Source organism: Copidosoma floridanum, unplaced genomic scaffold, assembly GCF_036245765.1.
Source record: "Copidosoma floridanum isolate Cflo_tuat_1 unplaced genomic scaffold, Cflo_Japanese_pri ptg000013l, whole genome shotgun sequence".
NCBI lineage: Eukaryota > Metazoa > Arthropoda > Insecta > Hymenoptera > Encyrtidae > Copidosoma > Copidosoma floridanum.
This window is the reverse complement of record NW_028321890.1, coordinates 34,310,563-34,326,123: the sequence shown is the minus strand read 5'-3', so window position 1 is coordinate 34,326,123 and position 15,561 is coordinate 34,310,563. Positions and strand designations below refer to the sequence as shown.

At 41.7% G+C, this 15,561-nt stretch overlaps 2 protein-coding genes across 7 annotated transcripts; one reads left to right on the top strand and one right to left on the bottom strand.

Moving 5' to 3' along the window:
- The first annotated feature begins 4,278 nt into the window (after positions 1-4,278).
- Positions 4,279-10,186, top strand: nAChRbeta2 (nicotinic acetylcholine receptor beta2). Of its 2 annotated transcripts, none has more exons than XM_089591574.1 (12): positions 4,279-4,404; positions 5,315-5,475; positions 5,566-5,610; positions 6,140-6,249; positions 6,597-6,777; positions 6,838-6,994; positions 7,170-7,297; positions 7,372-7,547; positions 7,621-7,773; positions 8,578-8,702; positions 8,970-9,082; positions 9,779-10,186. In XM_089591574.1, exons 1-12 carry the CDS (start codon positions 4,350-4,352, stop codon positions 10,013-10,015), a joined length of 1,641 nt encoding a protein of 546 aa, XP_089447700.1. In that variant the 5' UTR covers positions 4,279-4,349; the 3' UTR covers positions 10,016-10,186. The 2 variants fall into 2 exon arrangements, with proteins under 2 accessions (XP_089447700.1, XP_089447699.1); XM_089591573.1 differs by having other exon boundaries at positions 8,575-8,702.
- Su(var)2-10 (E3 SUMO-protein ligase Su(var)2-10) lies at positions 9,237-14,787 on the bottom strand. Of its 5 annotated transcripts, XM_014363015.3 has the most exons (10): positions 14,698-14,787; positions 13,915-14,183; positions 12,774-12,940; positions 12,531-12,629; positions 12,193-12,355; positions 11,802-12,107; positions 11,634-11,735; positions 11,312-11,552; positions 10,812-11,231; positions 9,237-10,695 (listed from the first exon to the last, which is right to left on the bottom strand). In XM_014363015.3, exons 2-10 carry the CDS (start codon positions 13,939-13,941, stop codon positions 10,469-10,471), a joined length of 1,752 nt encoding a protein of 583 aa, XP_014218501.2. In that variant the 5' UTR covers positions 13,942-14,183; positions 14,698-14,787; the 3' UTR covers positions 9,237-10,468. The 5 variants fall into 5 exon arrangements, with proteins under 5 accessions (XP_014218501.2, XP_089447697.1, XP_014218500.2 ...); XM_089591571.1 differs by lacking the exon at positions 14,698-14,787 and having other exon boundaries at positions 12,516-12,629; positions 13,915-14,443; XM_014363014.3 differs by lacking the exon at positions 14,698-14,787 and having other exon boundaries at positions 13,915-14,443.
- Positions 14,788-15,561: the final 774 nt, after the last annotated feature.

Below are 15,561 nucleotides of genomic sequence, written 5' to 3'. Positions count from 1 at the left end.
CTGCCATGATGGGGGTTGGGGGGAGACTCGTTATGGGAATACCGTCATTAGAGAGTATCGATGAAAAGCCAGAGACTCGGATTTCGTCGGCGATGCAGATGTTCTGATTACGGTGTATAGCTAAAGTAGCCGATCGAAATGTGTGAGTGAGGGAAAGGGGGGGAGGTGAAAAAAATGAGGGGGGGGGGTCGATCATCCTTTGGCTTTACAGGAGCGCAATGTAATCCGCGAAGATGCTGTTATATATACGGAGCAAAAGTGGGGGGAGGAGGGGTTGACAAGTGTATTTTGGAGACAATGGTCGGACGGACGGGGGGAGCAAACGAGCTAGGGCTTGCAGGTGACATGAAATTGGAAAACTAGAGGAGATGGAGGGGCGGGGGATGAGCTGCTCCAAGTACATTAATCTCTGCACGGCGGAGGAGGCTCGACTGATGAAGTAGCAATTTCCTTTTGATAGCGGACGGAAATGGGATCGATACCAGTTGACCGATCTCCGCTCTCTCTCTCTCTCTTATTCTTCGTCGCTGTCTCCTTCTCTTTGTCCCTGTATACAGGACAACTCGGGATACGTACATATATATACGAAACGAGAAAAGGTGAAAATCATCAGCGAAAACATAATTGAATTTTCGAGATTCAGGTTGTACCTACGTGCTAAATGGAAAAAGTTGAATTTGGAGGAGCACCAACTTTTGCACCAACTTTCGCTCGAGATTCGTCATGAGATTACAGAGGTGTTGGCTTGCAGAGACAGCATAGTATTGGTGGCTCTAATTGTATCGATTTTTTTTTTTTATTGGCATGTCAAGGATTATTTCATGCTTCATACCTGATTTTGCGCTTAGTCAGATATTGCACCCCATATTTCCCCGTACATCGAGCTGCCGAGTCGACTGCAGGGGGACAGCTCGACATCGGGAAAAACAACGATTAGCATGGGGGGTGGGGACATGGAGAAGTGAAAAGAAAAAAAAAGAAATTCCTAATAAACGAGCAAACGGAAAAACACAAGCTTTTCCTTTCAAGCCGTCAAAACAAAACAATTTGCACGCGGTAGATGGAGGAGGAGGAGGAGGAGGAGGGAGGCATCCCAATATGTATGTATACACACGGGCATAAATTACTCAATCATTCGATCAATCTCGTCCTGTCGCCGTGCGCCGTTGAAATTCCGCTGTCCCCCTCCTCCTCCTACCTCGCCCCTCGCGCTAACTCTCCCCCGAGGGCTATGTTCCGCGCGGAGAATCAGCGCTATAGGGTGGCTCGCTCTATATTTACTTACGACTGCCAAGGCAATTCGTCACCCCGGCTGGGTATATGCTGATCCTCCCGTTGTGTTCTCTCGAATGTGGCGGGCTCGCGAACACGATCCTCTGCGGCCCTACCGGATGGACGAACCGACGGACGTTGGCTCCGCGAAAACCGTATTCTCCGGCCCGAATTTGCATCACCTTCTACAGTATACCTGCTCTTGCGCGTCGTACAATGCAGCCGAGTGTGGTTGAACAGTGTACGCGTACTTGAGCGTAATTTCAGCGTTTTGCGAAAGAAAAAGCCAATCTTGATGCTGATGTAAGTATACAGTAGAAAGGGAATCAAGTCTTTTCGTTTTTCCCAACTTTTACTTTTTAATCGTTGCTGCAAGAGTACTGAAATTTTTTTTTTTCTTTGGTCATTCCAAACTAATCGTATTTTCGAGACAAGAGGGCACGTTTATGATCAAGCGTTTTCTTTGGTGTGAAAAAAAAAGAAAAAAAAAAAAAAAAAAATTGTGTTTATTTCTAGAAGGTATAGTGATAATAACGCGATTCTGAAAACTGTACCCACAAATCGGTGGGTTAATAGAGTGGCTTATTTGTTCATTTATACCATTGCAAGAGCCATACCATTAATGCACACCCATATGTAATTACGAGGGTGTACTTTTGCCGATTAACCAGACGACAGAGAAATGACACACCAACAAACATACAAAGCGAAAGCTATTTTTTGTTTTCTCGCATCGCGTACTTGATGATTGATAAAAAAAAAAAAAAAAAAAACCTGCCCCGTGCGGGCATTAAAAGAAAAGCCCTCCCACCCATTAAAATGATTAACTCGAAAAGACGAGAGCAGCGCTTGTATTATTTTTCAGCCAAGCAGCGCGCGCTTCTAAAAAAGTGCATATAATCCTTGGCTTGGCTAAAAAATTGCTTAGCCAGCAGCAGCGTGAAATAATCGCGCTCATTAGGCGAGGGAGAGGGGAGGAGGAAAAAAAAAAAAATTTCCCGCCCAAGTCGGAGGCTCGGAAAAATCCAAGCTCTCGGCGCATCAAGCGCGCATTTTTGTAAATTAATGTCACCGGAGTGCCGTATAATCACCTCGAGCTCGCTCTCCAGTATATACATAGGCACCCTCCTCTGCGTATACAGGAGCAGGTGTGGCACATTACAAAGATAACGCGCGCACGCGTGTGTTTGTGTGTACATGTAATGAGAAGAAAAAAAAGTCTCCTCCAATGGAACTTATGTAAGGTGTGCATGCACTGAGAGAAACACCAAAATTATATAGTAGTTTGACCATAAATTACCACTTCGCACTGTCAATTGGATGCGAGTTGACGGAAAAGGAAAAAATTTGTTATTTTTAACAGTAACAATAGATTATGGATTTCCTTTTTTGCCAACTTGCATCCGATTTACAGTGCGAAGTGGTAGTTTTTGCTGAAATTTCTCTATAATTTTCTATTATTTTTTTTTCTCTCAGGGTGTATAATTGCCTCTGTACTGTGGGATTAAAAAATTCCAATCCACTTAAGATCCTCCTTCCCCGTGTGAATTGGGGCATCACTGAGTGACACTTGGCAGCTTTTCTCTATCGTCTGCTTCTCTCTATTTTTTTTTTTTTTTTTTTTTTTTTTCTTCCGACACAAAGAGAATAGGCACATAATGTTATACACTGCAGGGCCCACTCGAGTCGTCGCCCTTCTTTTGAAACACACACGAGGACGCGTTTCAATAGCCATCGTGTACAGCTCTGGTTTAACATCGGCCGTCTTGCCATGTGGATGAGAACCATCAGCGACGAAAAAAAACGCTCCGAATACTAATAGATTATAGCGAAGGAAACGGGAATGGGCGTGAAACTGAGACGTGATTTAAAAAACAAAATTAAAATGGGTAGGAGAGATGTTTCTTCATTTTACAACTTGTTTGAACACGACGAGTACACCAGTACGGAGTCTCGGTTTAAAATTCGCAACGGGCGTCGGAAAGTTGGCCGCAACGCAACTGAGTTTCTCTCGAAGCGAGGAAAAAACTAAATACAAGAAAGTAAGATCTCAAAAGAGCGATTCGCGGAGACACGCGCAATTAAACTCCCCGGGTGCTATTTATATATGCGAGCGAAACTTTTTCAATGGCACGAGATTTCGCTGAATAAAAAAAAAAAAAAGAACAAAAAGGATCAATTGACGCGCTAAAATGAAAAAAGGGCCCGCAACAGCCCTTTGCCGAAGATTTTTCCACGAGCAGTAGCAGAACAGGGCGCAAGTAATCGATTCTCGCTCGCTTTAGCCCTGGAGTACAGTGTACCGTCGGTTGGCCGCGGCCGTTTACCCCGTACCGGATGATAAGGCGCTTGCTTTTACGAACAAGTTCTCACCGGTGGATAAAACGAAAAAAAAAACACGAGTCCGATACGTGCAATTAGTCACCGCGCGTTTTGACGAGTACAGATTTAATCCAAATGTTAGTGTATGGAGGGGAAGCGAGAGAGAGAAGAGCATATAAATACAGAGTGCCATACCCCTGTGCGTGATACCTATCGCGCTCCTGTATGAAAAAAAAAAAAAAAAAGAGTACCTATATACCTATGTCCATTTCGATCGAAACCCTCAGCGAAACGAGTTTTCATATCCACTCGTTTGAATCGTACCGGTGATGTATACTTATTAATATTATTCTGTTTCTCGAGCGCATCTTCAAATCAAGCGATCGGCTGGCCAAGCTATGCGTTTCCAACCGAGATAAACGTACGTGCTTGCCAAATAAATGAAAAAAAAAAAAAACAGAGGGGCGCTTGGCTCGCGCCAAAAGCTCCAATACGCGCCATAAGCTTTCAAAAGCCAGCCCCTCTCGGCTGTGTCGCCAAGCGCGACGAGGGATGAAAGCTCGGGTGATGGCGCTCCGGTCGCGCATCGATCGTGCATACGAGGAATGAAGGGGGAGCATAGGTATGCTGTTGTGTTACACCCCCACCCCCCCATCGTGAGAGTTTAGTCACGAGCGCCGAGCCTCGCCCGACGCGCACCGCAAAAGGACAAGCGCCCATCCTTCCCTCCGGGGCCTTACGAGGAGCGCCCGGAGATGCACCGGGTCCTCCTACTCGCAGCCACCGTCGTCGCTGTAGCCTTCGCTGATGGTGAGGTCTTTTCTTTATCTTCTCGTTTCGTACACTCTTGTGCCGTTGTCGCGATTTCGGACGCGAGGGGAGGGTCAAGTGCGCCTATATACAGTTGGATTCCAAGTGTAAACATTGAGCTCACGAGGAGCTTATTACCACAAAGAAAGCCCATACAGGACTTTGTTGGGTGTTGTTTATTTTTGTTTCAAGCTTTCGTTTCTCAGCGAGTGGACGCGCAAGCTTGAGCTCGGGGGGGTTAAGGGTGGGATGAACTTTGCGCAAGTGCTACGCCCACTTTTGACAGCTGCGGAGCACTGTTTTGCTCCCACCCTCCCTCTGATTATGTGAAACTTGTTTGTTAATTTTTTTTATCTGTATTGAATAATTGTTTCCACTGTTGTTTTTGGCTTTTTTCAGCATCTCTGTTTCTGATAACTGTCACTATCCTACACAAAGTTATAATTTTTGGCTGAATAATTAAGTTGCGCTGTAAATGCGTATTGTTGACTTGGTGTTATAAAAGCCACTTGGAGCTCAATCCCTGCATGGGCTTAAATAAATACTCCCAATCAATCGTCTCTTTGACTGTGTTGTTGCGGTGGGTGTGTTTTCTTTCTCTCTTTAAATTTATCTGTATGTGATACGAAAATACTTTGCATTACTAAACATCAAATTACTCGCCATAGACCTTTTTCTTGTACATGCTGCTTTTTTTCAAAGTATATATTCAACTTGTGCGTATGGGTGTATACTTTGACGTAAATCACAGCGTGTATATGTATATACATGCAGGTACACTTTGAGTATGAGAGAAAATTATATTTACCGAAGAAATTGTAGGGTAAGTATAGGGTATTTATTTCAGTGTACATACACGTATAATAAATAACACGCGTGTGTATTTTCTGCCTGTGTTTATATTATATAGGTTTTCACCCGGAAATCAAAAGCTTCGAGGCGAATCCTGACGCTAAACGGCTGTACGATGATTTACTGTCCAATTACAACAGGCTCATTCGGCCGGTCATTAACAACACCGAGACCCTCACGGTATGGATGAGAGTCAAATTATCCCAGCTCATTGAGATGGTAATTTCTTTAACCTTCCTACTCTTGAAGAAAAAAAAAAAAAAAGAAAAAAAAAATCTCTTTACACTCGCATTGTTTGTCTTTTTTCAGAACTTGAAAAATCAGCTGATGACGACGAATGTCTGGGTCGAACAGGTAATCCCCTCGAGGGTTCCATACTCGTTTCAACTATATAGACAACTACTAAAATGATACAATTCGATTATCCCCAAAATGGACCGAATTTTCGTCGCGTCGAGTACAATTTAGCTCGTGCACACAAGCGATTAAAATTAATCGAAGCACCGAGAAGCAAAGTAAAAAAAAAAAAAAAAAAAAAAAAAAAAAAAAAAAAAAAAAAAAAAAAAAAAAGACGAGGGTAAGTAAGAAATAAAAGCCTCGCGCGCACATTTTTACGGATGATCGAACGAGCGCAACGACGGGGAAGACTTGAATGAGCGCTGCAAGGAATCGTACACGCGCCAAACAGGTTTGCCGCTCGCGTGCTCCGACTTTTTTTTTCGTCTTAGCTCTATTTCCGTTCGTACATCCGATACGTATCATACATACTCCGCAAAATGCAATAAAACTGCGGCAACTAGGGTTTTTCTCGATAAAACACAGATACGACAGTAATTAAAGTCTTTCTTCGTGCTTGTTGCTGCTACCATTTGACTGGACGCAGAAATGGGTCGATTACAAGCTGCGCTGGGACCCGGAGGAGTACGGCGGCGTGCAGATGCTGTACGTACCCTCGGAGAACATATGGCTGCCCGACATCGTCATGTACAACAAGTGAGTCATACACCTGTATACGCGCCTCGATAGCTCCTTTTGATTGTTTTCCCCTCTACATGTAAGTAAAGAGCTCCTGCTCTCCAGAGACTGGAGTCCACTTCGCCAAAAAAAAAAGGCATCTTAAGACATCCCGGTCCCACTTGTAATTCCCGATCATTACAAGCTCCCTTGCTGCTGTACACACAAACTCGCGCGCGTCATCTTTTTTCTTCCTCCAACGAAACGCTGTATACCCCCCGCCGGGGGCACACCCGATTCATTTCGGTTGTATCGCCCGTATCTCCAGCTCCGCGTGAATGACATTTTCTGCAATTTCACCTGTTGCACGCGGTTCTTGTCCACAGTGCGGACGGGAATTACGAGGTGACGCTGATGACGAAGGCCACGGTGAGCTACACGGGCGAGGTCCAGTGGAATCCACCGGCCATCTACAAGTCCTCGTGCGAGATCAACGTCGAGTACTTTCCGTTCGACGAGCAGTCCTGCTACATGAAGTTCGGCTCGTGGACCTACAATGGCATTCAGGTACGTGTGCACCTGTGAGTAAAAAACAAAGAAAAAAAACAGTAGTCATACTTCCATCAGGTGGATTTGAAGCACATGGACCAGGAGTCCGGGAGCAACGTGGTGCAAACTGGAATTGATTTGAGCGAGTTTTACCTGTCGGTCGAGTGGGACATACTCGAGGTGCCGGCCTTGAGGAACGAGGAGTACTACCCCTGCTGTAACGAACCTTACGCCGGTACAATATTATTATTATTATTATTATTATTATTATTATTATTATTATTATTATTATTATTATTATTATTATTATTATTATTATTATTATCATTACCTACATGCATTTGTACCGTCCAATAAGTAACACGCAATCTGCTTCGCTACATACATCTTATGTATACCTCTGATTGCAGATATTACTTTCAACATTAAAATGAGAAGAAAGACGTTATTCTACACGGTCAATCTGATCATACCTTGCGTGGGTATTACCTTCCTCACGGTTTTGGTCTTTTACTTGCCAAGCGATTCTGGGGAAAAAGTTAGTGTATAATGACATAGAGCCTTTCGTCGATCGATTCGCGGAGAAAACGATTTTTATCTCTTTTTCTGCAGGTCTCGCTGTGTTCCTCGATTCTTCTGTCGTTGACCGTGTTTTTCTTGCTATTGGCAGAAATAATACCGCCGACGTCGCTCGCTATCCCACTGCTCGGCAGATACCTACTCTTCACGATGATACTCGTCTCCCTGTCCATGTGGCTGACCGTCTGCATCCTCAATGTCCACTTCCGGTTTGTAACCCTTGCAAATATTGCAGTGTGACCGTTTGATATCTCTGCCAACAAATTGTTTTTCGTTTTTAAGATCACCGTCGACGCACGACATGTCGCCGTGGGTGCGCTCGGTGTTTCTCCACTGGATGCCTCGGATCCTCATGATGCGCCGGTCGCCTTACTCGACGCCGGATTACGACGATACCTACTTGGACAGCGGATACACCAACGAGATGGACTTGAGGTAATTAGTTGCAGTAACGATGGTATCGACTACTATCTGCAATCATTTTTAAGGGGCTCGTACATAGGTGTCATATTTTCATCTAATAAAGTTGCGAACAAATCAGGTTTCACTCTGGAGTTCCGCGATGGATGAAAATAATTTCGTCATTAACAATTTTTTTAAATAAATAAGTGTTTTTAACTTTATTCCAAGTTGAGTGTAACTTGCAATGAAACGATGAACATGATTTTCATACAATTCGTCATACTTTGGTTCACAAGTACCTTTATTTCCAGTTCGCCACGTTTCCCTACGTGTCCTCGTGATTTTTCATCAATTTCGATGCAGACGAGCTAATAAAGATACATTTGTGACTTTTTTTAGAAAAACGTAACAAACACGCAAATTGCCGTCGCTATGAATAAAATTTATGTCGTGCATAAAACGCGTTTCATCAAGTACTAATAAACTCATTAGAGTGCCAATGCCGGCACTTGTAATCTGACCATCCGAGTTTTCGCCAAGGACCAAAAAACACGACATGATTCGCGGCACAGCAAGACACCCCTTTACTCTTAATTACCAAAGAGAAAAAAAAATTAATCGCCACGCATGTACATACTAAATACACGACCAAGTCCTCGTTTTTACTACTTTCCTGCCAATATTAGCCTACTTAGTTTACACGTATAAGAGCTGATCTCAAGAATCAGGGCATCGTAATCCTGAGCAAATTCCAATTTTAATTAGGACGACGTCCCTTTCTTTTCGCGTTAACCTTGTTATATCTTTTTTCAATGTTTTTCCTCGCATCCGGAGCAGCTTCCGCGACAGCATCAGCGAGTACCCATCCGAGTCCAAGGGCAGCCCCGACGGCTTCGAGAGCGTCACCGCGGCCTACAAGAACATCCGCGACGAGGAGATGCGCCACATACCCCACGCCTCCGGTGAGTACGTGTGTGTATAATATATTGCACGAGGAATTCCCATGCGAGAAACCGGATTTTGAATCCTTTGCTGCCTGTCGCGTGCCACCGAGGCGGCGAGGCTTTTTTGATCGTAAGGGCGTGCGTAATGAACGAACGCTGGCTGGGCTCTCTCTTGATCGATTTTTTGCGCCCAAGAGAGTTAATTTTCTCTCCACCTCGCCATGGGGCATATTGGATTTTATTTCACCCTTCCTTTTCTTTTTTGTTGTTGCTGTTCGTGTGCAGTGACCGACAGCGAGAACACGATGCCGAGACATCTGTCGCCGGAGATTTCGTCGGCCCTCCAAGCGGTCAGATTTATCGCGCAACACATCAAAAACTCGGACAAGGACAACGAGGTGTGTATGTCATATATTATGTCTTGTATGTTAATTTTGGTAAGTGCTTCGAGCGATTAATTGAGGGGAAATTATATTTTTAAAAAGCAATAAAATATCAGTTTACCAATTAATCGGTATGGATTATGATCAAAGGGCTACATCAAACCGTGGATGAAATTTGATTGAAAATTTATTCTTGTATTTTAAATTACATTTATTAACCATTTTCATCGTGTTCTTACTAATTACTCTTTGATCACGTAAAGAAATTCGCAATATTCATGAAACAACGAACTAGAGCAGTCCGTTTCTGCAACTCAACAATTTTTCAACGTTTGTACAAAGACTATCTTATGACAATAAAAAAAATATCGTTTTTCTAAAGCTAATAATACCTAAAATAGAAGTAAGATTCTCTCAGTGTGCTTCTTAAATGGCATTTTTTTATTTGAAGCATTGGGAAATATTTCTCGTCTTGATTTTGTCATTTTCTTTTTAGAAAATATGTTTAAAAAAAAATAAATAAAAAAAATCTACTTAAGTTATATACACTTGTAATACACATTAGTTAGGCACTGCACACAAATTGCTCGTAAGAGCTGTAACATATTTTTTTTTATTCATACACCATACTATTGACGCGTTTATGAGCATTGGTTAAAATAGTTATAACATGCCTAATCCAGACCCTATATCAAATTAAATATTACGCAGGTTATTGAGGATTGGAAATACGTGGCCATGGTACTTGACAGATTTTTCCTGTGGGTTTTCACGCTGGCGTGTATCATCGGTACAGCAGGAATAATTTGCCAAGCGCCAAGCCTTTACGACACAAGGGTGCCTATAGACCGTCAACTGTCAAGTATACCATTACGAAAGGCCAATACGATGCTTCCCGAAATTGGAGCTAATTACATGCTCCCACCTCAGTCATTTATGGATAACTAAACGAAACCTTTTTCTGCGACCAACGAAAACCAACCCATAAACAATGCGCACAAAAACGAATTCATCACATGGTTCCATCATATGTACGGCTACATTTCATACTGAGAAAAATTTTATTATTGACAAATAATGATATTAATAATTGTAATAAAGAATTTTGGTTAAATCTAACATATGGTTAACTCATTCGTTATTTCTGTAGTCCGCATACTTATTAAAAATTATGTCTAAAACACTATAAATATTTCATTGTGGAAAATTAAAATTTTTTCCCAGCATATTTCACAAGACTCCCAACAGCATTTAAATAACATGACAATCTTTATACAATGGCTGTACAACACGGTGCACTTCACTTTGTACTTACGTTATTTTTCCAATCGCCAGTGCACCAACTCTTACTTTTATCCATGAACGCGCTTATAACTACGTGGTTTATAAAAAGTTAGACTCTTAGTCTAAGTCGATAATCATACATTCAGGCGAGTCACTTGTACTACTTATAACACTAGTGCTTGCGTTATTGGCTTGAGATTTTGCTGGAGATGAAAGTGCCTGTCTCTTGGAGGAGCTTTGGGAAATGGCATCATCGTCATCTTCGCTATCGGATATCAAATCTATTACAAGTGCACGTTTTCTTTCTTTTGGTGCAGGTGTGGATGATTTGCAACTACTTTCATCTGCAACAAAAATTTAATACAAGTTTAGTCATGAATGATCGAACTACGATGATGGTACAATTGATTTGCGTTACAGTTTTAATACATGAATATAAAGAAAATAAAATTACAATTACCAAGATCAACTGTTACGTCAACTTCTTTATTTGAAGCATTGCTTTCAACTTTTTCACTTTTTTCTTTTTCCTTGTCCTTATTTTCTTTCTTCACCACCAAGTTCTCCCACGAACCATCTTGAAGTAGTTGAATTTCGTTGACGTCCGGTAATAACTTGTTTGAACTCAAGACTTCTTGGAAATAACCATCAATTGTTAAATTATCGTACAATGCTGTTTTATCGCAAACTGGGCAGTTCCATGTAGGCTTTCTTTCGTTCATTTGTAAAAATAAAGAAGCATCGAAGCACTGTAAATGTGAGCATGTCGATGCGCGACACGGTGTGCTCATACGCATCTTTCCAAGCGGACATGCCAACGATACTCTGAGAGACGTAGTAGCAATTTCACTGTCTGCATCTTCATTGAGCTTCTCTTTGACTAAATAAATAGTTGTCATGTGATGAAATGCAAAATCCAATTCTCTGATTTTTGGTAATTTGTTTTATCAGTATACTTACTTAGACCTCGAGTGTAATCAGAATGTTTACATCCTCTATTCTTTAATCTCATTAAAAGTTCAGAACTAGTAAGTTTTTTTACAAGATAAACTGCAATAGCATATCTTCTTCCATAATCAGCTGACCATGTTACAGATATCTGATTTGCTACTGTTGGAGATAGTTTTACAAGGGGGCTAATGTTTACTGGTCTAGGCGGTCTCTTTGGTTCAACACCAGGTTTATTTGTAGGGATAGGATTCTGCAAGGGAAGATAGGATTTAAAAAATCTATTTGTTCTAGTTTTTGCATACATAACGCTGTTAACTACGTGATTACTTACTGGTAAAGGACACATCTTTCCGTTAACTTTTACATTAATACTGGGTGGGAAATAGTCCTCTTGTTCGCAGGAAGTTTCTTGTAGGCAAAATCTCATTTGCACCTATAAAACATTACGTCACTTTACTTTGTTTTAAGTATTCAAAAATTTTTTATGTACGATTCTTACCTGCACAGTGTAATCCATTTTACCTCCTGTCCTACAATCGCGTGAACTGGCAATATCTGTAGACTGTTGCGGAGTCAAGTGAAAAACAAATGAATTCTCTTGCAACCTTAACGTGCCCTGTGGCATTAAACTTGACGGTTTTAATAATTCACCAAGCATATCAAAAAATGGTAATCTTTTCAATTTAACGTCTGGATGAACTGGGTATTGAGCTGGTTGAAGAGATAAAGGTGCAGGTAAGGACATAACTTTTTGTTGAGTATAAGCATTGTACGCTCCAGGATAAACAGGATTTGTTGTTCGAGACTGAAAGAGAATTTTTCATGTCAACATTGTTCATAAAATTAAGAAATCTTCAATTTAACAACTTTGATATAAAGTTGTTACTTACTTGTGGTGTTACACTAGTGTAACCAGGAGTTTGAAATACTGGAGCTGTTCTCTGCCCTACCTGAGATTGAGGAATAGAAGCCTGGTGAGCTGGTGGTAAATCTTTGGTTGGTTGAACAGCTTGTTGAGACTGCTGTTGGCTCAAAGATTGAGCATGTCCTTGTCTACGGGTCATGATAAAACACATTTTTATTATTCAAAACTAATGGACATTTGAAAAAAACGCAATGGTAAAGGTGGTCAGACTGTATTATAGGTTAGAATAAACAAAAAGTGAAGAAAAAAACAAAAGCTAACTAAGGGCAGAAAATTCAGGTTAGGCACAAGTTACACACTAACCGTGTAAAGTAATTTCTGGAATGCATGCTCGTTTCGATCTGTGGTTCAGCTGCGGCTCCACTTTGACCATACATTTGATGAGCAGCCAGTTGATCAGCCCTGGGATTAAAATAATCATAGTAAAGTTTCCTTTTTTTCTTCATATTTTCTACGCTTTGTTTCACTTTTGTACCAACTTTTTCAAACATTTAAACAAAACATAATGCACAAACACAACAGGAACTAGAAAATTAAAATTCTTACTGGATGCTCTTGTACAGCTCACGTATCTTGAGCTGTACTGGATGCGATCTGAGACGTAGCAGTTCTAACGCACGTGCCTGAAGCTCATTCTTGCGCCCAGACTTGTTCCGACCAGCAAAGCCTAATAACATCTGTAGTTCGGATACGCGAAAACTCAATACCATATTCTGAAACATTTTTAAAAATATAACTTGTTAATAAAGTGCCATTACCTACCGTTTCAAAGAATTATTATAATTTGATCTCTCGCTTACAAATAAACTCTCAAAAATTTACACGTTCTTTCATGACTCATTTACTACAAAATAATTATTTCAAGTATTCGTATCATACAACGACGCAGCACTCACAACAACGATCTCTGTATACAACGAAACCAAATCTTACCTAAAAAATCAACCGTTACTGTTTTTAACACCATGTTCTAAATAACCCCGTACTTAAATACAGAATTACAATAAGTAAATGTAGACGTACTTATTTGTTTACAAATGAAAATCAAACAAAACAAAAAAAAACTAACAATATGCACGTATATGTGTATCCTTATTGCGCCCACTGATAATTCCCAGAATTGTAGGTTAGGGTCGAACATTTACTATACATAGACCATTTGCGAAAGCGCGAAATCGCTTCGTTAACCCTTCGACTGCGCAGTCTAAACCATGTCTGTTCGATGCACTTTTGGCAGCACCACCCCAACGCGTTCCAAAACGCTAGACTGCACTGGGTGTAACCGCGTCTCGAGACAACTCCCACTACGCATCTTTCCGGACACATACGCAACAATCTCATTTCCCCCGCTTTGATACACTCCTACAGCCAATTGCCGCAACCACGATGTTATTTTGCTCAATCTAGCCTATCAAAAAAAAATTGAATGTAGAAAGCAAATGGTAATCATCGGGGAAAATTCATCGAGTCGCCGCTTGTGTGGGCGTCCATGGAGCCACGCGCTATTTCATGCAGATTGTCAACAATCTTAAGGAAACAAAATACACCTTGGCCTAGCCCGCTCTCGCTAAGGCGAAGCTAAAGTATACAGATCCCGGCAGATGTCTGTCGGTCTACCTCCCTACCTCTACAGGCAGACTGGAATTGTAGAATTTATTCAAGTACAGTGTGTGGAGTTGCAGGTTACCTCAAGTTCTTCCATTTCCGTCGACATCTCGGCGGTGGAGTACTTGGCTGCAGACGACGCCGAGCAAGTAGTGTGACCGGCTCCTCGGAGACGAGGTAACTGCCGCCTCCTGGTGAATGTGCAACTAACTTGCCCTCCCGTGCACTGCAAGCGTCGTCTTTAGGCTGCCGCTATCGCAATTGTCTGTTGCTGACACTCTCTCTAGTGCCGTCCTTGTAGCATCCTCTCTCTCTCTCTTCCCTTCTTCAACGGCTCGATTTCTCTCTCAGCTGTGGGGTCGGAGAGTGATATATATAGAGAGTATAGATTATTTTCACAAAAACTCTCTCTTTACTCCTTTCGAAGGAGCAGACGCCACAAAACACCCTTCGGGCCTTTTGTAGCTAATTTTTATTTTCATTTCAACTTGCATAGTCCGTTTTGGATTGTGCCAAGTCGAAAATTGCGAGTTTTCTGACAGACCCGTATTTTCCGTACGGGTATACAGTGCAAAGAACTACGAGATCGCTGCGATCCGCAGCCAAGCCAAGACAGGCCAAGACTGGACTAGACACGTTTCGCAGGAACCTATACTTACCTATACAAGCGTTCGAAATCGTAGTACATATTATATACAGTAAAGCGTAAATGAAAGGAAAGGTTTTCCAAGATGGCCGACAGTCAAGAGACTAGGCTCTGTTCTTTTTGGAAGATTGAGGTTATCTTCTAAGTTTGTCGGATTGCAGGAAGGAAACTCGACTTTTCGGGGGATTTCGATCCAATTGTTACTCTGCGAAGACTTACCTTTAGATTCCCATCAGAAAATTCCAGACTTCCACTTTTAATATGCCGGTTATCGTAATTAATGCTAAGCCAAACCAAGAATGATGTATTATATATATCATATACAAATTGTCCAGAATTACTTGTCCAAACCCCGTCCTTCGATTTTCGATTTAAAGCTTTCACACGAGAGACTAGCCGGGAAGGGGGGGGGGGGCTATGCATGAGTTATTTGCGGTGTATCAATTCTCAAATCGTATGGTCGACGTAAACTTAACCTTTTTTCCATTAACTTCAACACAAATGACATCGGAAAACCCATACGAAAGTGCCACGTATCGCAATCGCATATACTTATATCATGAGTATAGAGCCTCAGGGACTGTCTTGAAGGTCTAATCGTGGCATTCGATATATCTGAGAATAAGTATATCAATTGTGCTTCTGGCGACTTTCCAGCGTTCTGTCGAATCAGGAGTGTTAGATTTTTCCGAGCTAAAGAAAATCGTGGCATTGAATCGCAAATTTTCCTTGGCTCAAAAAAAATCCAGCGTTCCGATGACAAATCAGAGCGCTGGATTTTTCCGAGCTTGAGCCGAGAAAATTTTGCGATATATCGATTCCACCATATTGGTAGTCTAGCAGCCAATCATTTTTGTTTATAGCATTTACATGATTTTCCCATCCAAATGAGCTTTTTTCTTTTTTGATAGTTTTCTATAGCTTTAACCATAAAGCAGCATATACATGAAAATAATTGTTGAAGAGTCCTTCAGTATGTATTAGGCCGCGGGCACATGGAGAGATGGAGAGCGCAACGCGTGTTGCGTAATTATTTGAGCCCATGAGAGTGAGAGAGAGGTTCGCGTACTTTACTTCTCTCTC